Here is a 5,577-nt window from a genome sequence, read left to right as displayed (position 1 = left end):
GCTTGGTAGCCCTTTTCCTGAAGACGTCTGAGCGTGGTGACTCTTGATGCACTGACTCCAGCTTCAGTCCACTCCTTGTGAATCTCTCCCAAGTGTTTGAATCGGCTTTGCTTGACAGTATTCTCAAGCTTGCGGTCATCCTTGTTGCTTGTGCACCTTTTCCTACCCAATTTCTTCCTTCCAGTCAACTTTGCATTTAATATGCTTTGATACAGCACTCTGTGAACAGCCACCCCTTCAGTAATGACCTTCTGTGACTTACCCTCTTTGTAGAGGGTGTCAATGACTGTCTTCTGGACCATTGCCAAGTCAGCAGTCTTCCCCATTATTGTGGTTTCAAAGAACAAGAGATACCCAGAATTTATACTGTAGGGATGGTCATTTAATGAAACTCAAATGTAAATATTCTAATATTTTGAGATACTGGATTTTTGACTTTCATGAGCTGTAAGCTCAAATCATCAAAATTAAAACAAAAAAAAAACTTTTGAAATGTTTTACTTTACATGTTAGTAATCTGAAATATATGAAAGTTTAACTTTTTGAAATGTTAGAAAAAAAGAACTTTTCCCCCATATTCAAATTTTTTGAGATGCACCTGTAATTTATAATTTTCAAGGTCAGCTCAATATCGTAATTTGGCAAAGCAAATAGGGATTATTTTTGTTAGATCACAAAGGACCACAAAACAAAATAGTATGGGAAGAAAAACGCACTAAATTTGGCTGTTATTATTAAATGAAAAAAAAAATATTTTGGCAAGAAAGGCAAACTCCAGCATATCATGGAATGATAATATTAATAATAATAATAACAAAAAGCTCACAGAAAATAAAGCATACATTGACTACAATGTAATCAGATATCATTATTTTGTTTCCTTTGTTTTTGATAACAGCAGCCACTCTCGTAGGCACTGACTCACTTTTGGCTAACTGCAAATTGGAAAGAGTTTAAATTGGAAAAAGTTCTAAACCAGTCTGCTGTTGATCATTTTTAAATTCATGAGCATGGGAGAAGATTGAAAATAAATACCATATTGATTCCGTTGAGAAGACTACACTTTTAAAGACATCTTTCAACATCTTTGTGTTGTACGCACTACGCAGACGCATATACAAAAGCATTATTTCTTAATGCTTACCAATAAAATGTACTTAAAATGTTTTCAACTTCACCTTTGTAAGGGGTGGTGTTTTTAGACTTTTGAAAGTGCAAGAGGTAAAGGAAACCACAGTGAAAATGTTTTAAAATGTGGTTTCTTGTTTTTGTAACAATCAGATTTTTTTTCCTTTTTAAATATTTAAGATTTAACTTACTTTTTTTGGGCTGCAGAAGCACTGGATTTCTATAGACACATTTCTCATGGTCTGGCAATCATCTGTGATAATTTTTTTTTTGTGTTTTTTTTTTTAATCCGGTCTCCAAACATTGCCTACTGTATAGACGCTTACTCAAGACGGTTGGAAATGCATCTCAATTGGCACCTCAAGCTGCATTATAAAATAAAAGTGTGCAAAGCTGTTATCAACTTGGCTATTCTAAATGATCCAAAAGAACTAATAGCTTTGGTTAAATAGATTTTGACGACAGATTAACACAGATAAATTAATATTTTGCACTCTCCTTTTTTAATCCAAAACTAGAAATGGCATTACCAAATTAAAAAGATATTGTTCATGAAGCCTTTGGATTAAATGCGTAATTGTGGTTTCATAAGACAAAGCTTGGCAGATATCTTGCTCTTTTTTTACTTCTGTAATGTGTAGAAAACAATTTGAACTTAAACTAGTACTGTATATTGCATATTAAAATCCAAGCAATGAAACAGTCAAATTAGAATACAGATGTTTATTTCACATTTGTAACATCACAGTACAAACAAAAACTTTTCTGCTATGAATCCTTACAGTACTTTTCGGCACTGAATTTTCATGTTCTGACTTAGCAATAAATATAGAACTTTTTCCTTCCAAATAACACCGAATTGGGAAGGAAAGATGAAAACCTTTTGACAATTGTTAATACCATGGTTACATGGTTATGGTGTGTTGGAATAGGGTTAAAACTAAACTCTGTAAGACAGTAGCTCTTCAAGTGCAGGGTTGGCAAACCCCTGGGCATTCAAAGTCTGACAGATGTGAACACAGACGTTAAATGGCGTGACTGACTGGCAAACACTTGACTGGTTAAATATCTTTAGAGTTCATTTTTCCTGCTTTTCCCCAAACGCTAAAACAAGTTTCTGGTAAATTCATTACATGAGAAAAATAAAAAAACATGGGTGAAATACAAAAACATGCAATTAAATTAGATCCTTTACAATGTAACTCACACAGTGGCTCTTACCTGCAGACCAAGAAATGCTTCCAAGCCATTGTACCAGTTTAATACTGGTAACTGAGAAATATCAATCAAGCATATCACAGACAAATGTGTGGTGCATTTTAAATCCAACTTCTGGAAAGATCATTCATGCAACTAAGGTTATCAAGCAAAAATGTGTAATTTAACAGTTAAAAATATTAAGGAGTGATTACGGCTTTATTTATTTTTTAACTATAAATGACTTTTAATGGTGTTAAAACTGAATACCTTTATGAACATTCCAGAACAAACTTGTTATTGACAGAGCGAGTGTATCTGCAACGTCATTATGGCTTTATCAAGAAAACCAACCTGCCTGAAGGCTCCACTTCTCAGGAAACACACTCACACAAAAACAAAATCAAGAAGAAAAAAAAATCAAATTAAGTATGTTTTATTACAATACATATAGCAAAAAAAACAAAAAAAAAAACAGACACATTTACCCTTGTGCTATTTAACCCTTTAACCATTAAAAATGTTAAGGAGTGATTACAGCTTTACTCTTTACTATAAATTACTTTCAATAGTGTTAACACGAAATACCTTTATGAACATTCCAGAACAAACTTAGTACAGAGTGAGTGTATTTGTAACGTCATTATGGCTTTATCAAGAAAACCAACCTGCCTGAAGGCTCCACTTCTCAGGAAACACACTCACACAAAAACAAAATCAAGAAGAAAAAAAAATCAAATTAAGTATGTTTTATTACAATACATATAGCAAAAAAAAATTAAAAAAAACAGACACATTTACCCTTGTGCTATTTAACCCTGAATAAATGGATGCAAACAGTTAAAAGAAAAACAACAACAACATGACAACAGTGATCTGAAGCCCTCACCAAGCTGATGTTGGGGACGTAAAGTCCAACAGCACAGTATGGTGCTGTGAGGGCTTCACTACTAAGATAAAAGCAGAAATCTTACTGGGAACTTGCCTTGAGTATGGAGATACTGTTAGGCCAGCGGCTTCAATATATTATGAACCTTTGTCTAATATACTGTACTTGTACAACCTGAATGAAACACAATAGGAAGAAAAGCAATACATGTATCAACTGTAACATTGATGCTGCTGTTATCTTCTTTGTCTTTATTTAAGGGCTGAATCCAAAACTCTTGCGTGATATTACATATCTCAAATGTCCAGTATGCAGATTTTCTTCAGCAGTGGGTTTAGAGCTCATTGGTTTGGCTACATTAAAAGCACAAGATGAGAAAAGGTTTAACCTCCAAACCTAGTGGGACGACAGCGTTGTTTCAGTATCGGCTGCCTGGAGACATTACAGGTGGCCTTATGCCCATGGGAGGTCCAGGTGGGCCAGCTTGGTAAGGGGGCACCATTGGGGCACTCAGTCCATAAGGAGGCATGCCACCACCCATATAACCAGGCATGCCCTGTGGAGGACCACCATACTGACCTGAAAGCAAAAATACATATAGTGACTAAACACCTAACCTTGCCTAAGCAGTTAGGCCTACCATACTTAATGATTTAAAATACCTTTATTTTAATATATGTCAACATGTGATTATGGCATTCAGTGATGATCTATAAAACAGACAGTTCCGGTCCTTGATTATGACTGGCAAATGACTGTAAAATACTCTTTAAACATACACCTCTGATTACATCTGTATAACTAAGCCACTGCATGTCGGCGCCGATAGCCTAGTAGTTAATGCTAATGTTCCCTCCTGGTGGAATGACCTGCCCAACTCAATCTGAGCAGCTGAGTCCTTAGCCATCTTCAAAAAACGACTAAAATCACAACTCAAGCACTTTCTATTCTATTTTAATTCTACTTTATCTATTTATCTTCTTTTTTATAAAAAAAAAAAAAAACTAGCTATTTTTTTTTCTATTCTATCTACTTGTTTTTCTTTGTGTGTGTGTATGTATATATATATATATATATATATATATATATATGCAAGTGTATTTCTTGTCTCAGTGATTAGCGCAGTTGTTGTTGCTAGGAAACCCTTGTTTTGTTTACTGTGTTGAGATGTGCTGAAGTTGCGTTTGGTCTCATACTGTATCGCATACCTTGTCAGTGTCGTGCACTTGCTTATCCCTTTGTTGTGATGAACAGTAAAGTGTGCTCAGCTGAATTCAAATTCCGTTTTGTAAAATGGGTATAAAAAAAAAAGGATAGTACACCGCGGCAACCCTCGTGTGAAGGCCGAAGAGTGTAAAGACCATCGACTCTACCGTGCGACTCCACAGTGCAGGGACACAGACAAGGGACATAAGCAGGGCCTAAAATTAACTTTTTGCCACACCTGCCAATTGACGGTGACATAAAATTTACCGTCCAAAAAGATTTTTTATTTTAAAAAATACCTTATTTACACACGACACTGCTCCACTGATCATGTACTGATTACTTTACTGCACACCTCGGATCACTTCCTTCTCACTCTTAACCTCAACATGGTTCCTGACTCAACACAGCCCTCCACATGTCATCTTTCGACGTAACCTACGCTCACTCTCACCCTCCTGGCTATCTGCTATGGTTTCATCTTCGCTTCCTCCCCCTAAACAGTTAGCATCTCTTGATACTAACAGTGCTACTGATACTTTCTGCTCCACACTTACATCTTGTTTAGACATTGTCTGCCCCTTGTCTTCTGCCCCTTGGCAATCTGATGTTCTCTGCAAACATCGTTCTAAGTTCAGGGCTGCTGAAAGGGTGTGGCGCAAATCAAAAAATACTACTGACCTTAATGTGTATCAGTCACTCCTCTCTTCCTTTGCTGCTAATAGGGCCTTTCGCACCGCGGGAACCTTTTCATAGTACCAGAACTAATTGTGGAACTACCCACTTTTTGGCGTTTTCGCACCGCCGGAACTGGGTGCGATTTTAGTACCGGACTGCCTTTTTCGAGAACCAAATTAGCTCCTACTCCGGAGCAGGGTCTAACCAGCACAACTGGTACTAATCGTGACGTAAGTAGACATTGAATGGCCAAACGAGTACGAAAACACCCTCACCCGCCATGATTTAAACCGCCGTGTAAACATACTGTAAACATTGTGTCAGCTTATTTCGCAAGTATGGAGAACAGCGATAGATGGACGGATGCTGAAGTGCAGGCACTTTTGAACATTTACGCAACGGAGGAAATCCAGTTGGAATAAGGAATAAGGAACAAAACGTCCTCCATCCTCCTGTTGTTAACGTTGTTTTTCTTTGTT

The 5,577-nt window shown here is 36.7% G+C and overlaps 1 protein-coding gene across 3 annotated transcripts in view; it reads right to left on the bottom strand.

Annotated features, from left to right (window-relative positions):
- Positions 1 to 3,081: 3,081 nt before the first annotated feature.
- LOC107669543 (BUB3-interacting and GLEBS motif-containing protein ZNF207-like) overlaps positions 3,082 to 5,577 on the bottom strand; it is a 9,548-nt gene continuing 7,052 nt past the window's right edge. For 2 of the 3 annotated variants that reach the window (XM_016461815.1, XM_016461817.1), the window contains one exon: positions 3,083 to 3,793. In XM_016461815.1, coding sequence (XP_016317301.1) covers positions 3,633 to 3,793 — 161 coding nt within the window. In that variant the 3' untranslated portion in view covers positions 3,083 to 3,632. Of the gene's footprint in view, positions 3,794 to 5,577 lie in introns of all 3 variants that reach the window. The other variant, XM_016461816.1, reaches the window with a different exon arrangement.

This window comes from Sinocyclocheilus anshuiensis, unplaced genomic scaffold (assembly GCF_001515605.1).
Source record: "Sinocyclocheilus anshuiensis isolate Anshui unplaced genomic scaffold, SAMN03320099.WGS_v1.1 scaffold612, whole genome shotgun sequence".
Lineage (NCBI taxonomy): Eukaryota > Metazoa > Chordata > Actinopteri > Cypriniformes > Cyprinidae > Sinocyclocheilus > Sinocyclocheilus anshuiensis.
The sequence above is the reverse complement of the archived record's forward strand: the minus strand, read 5'-3'. Positions and strand labels throughout refer to the sequence as shown.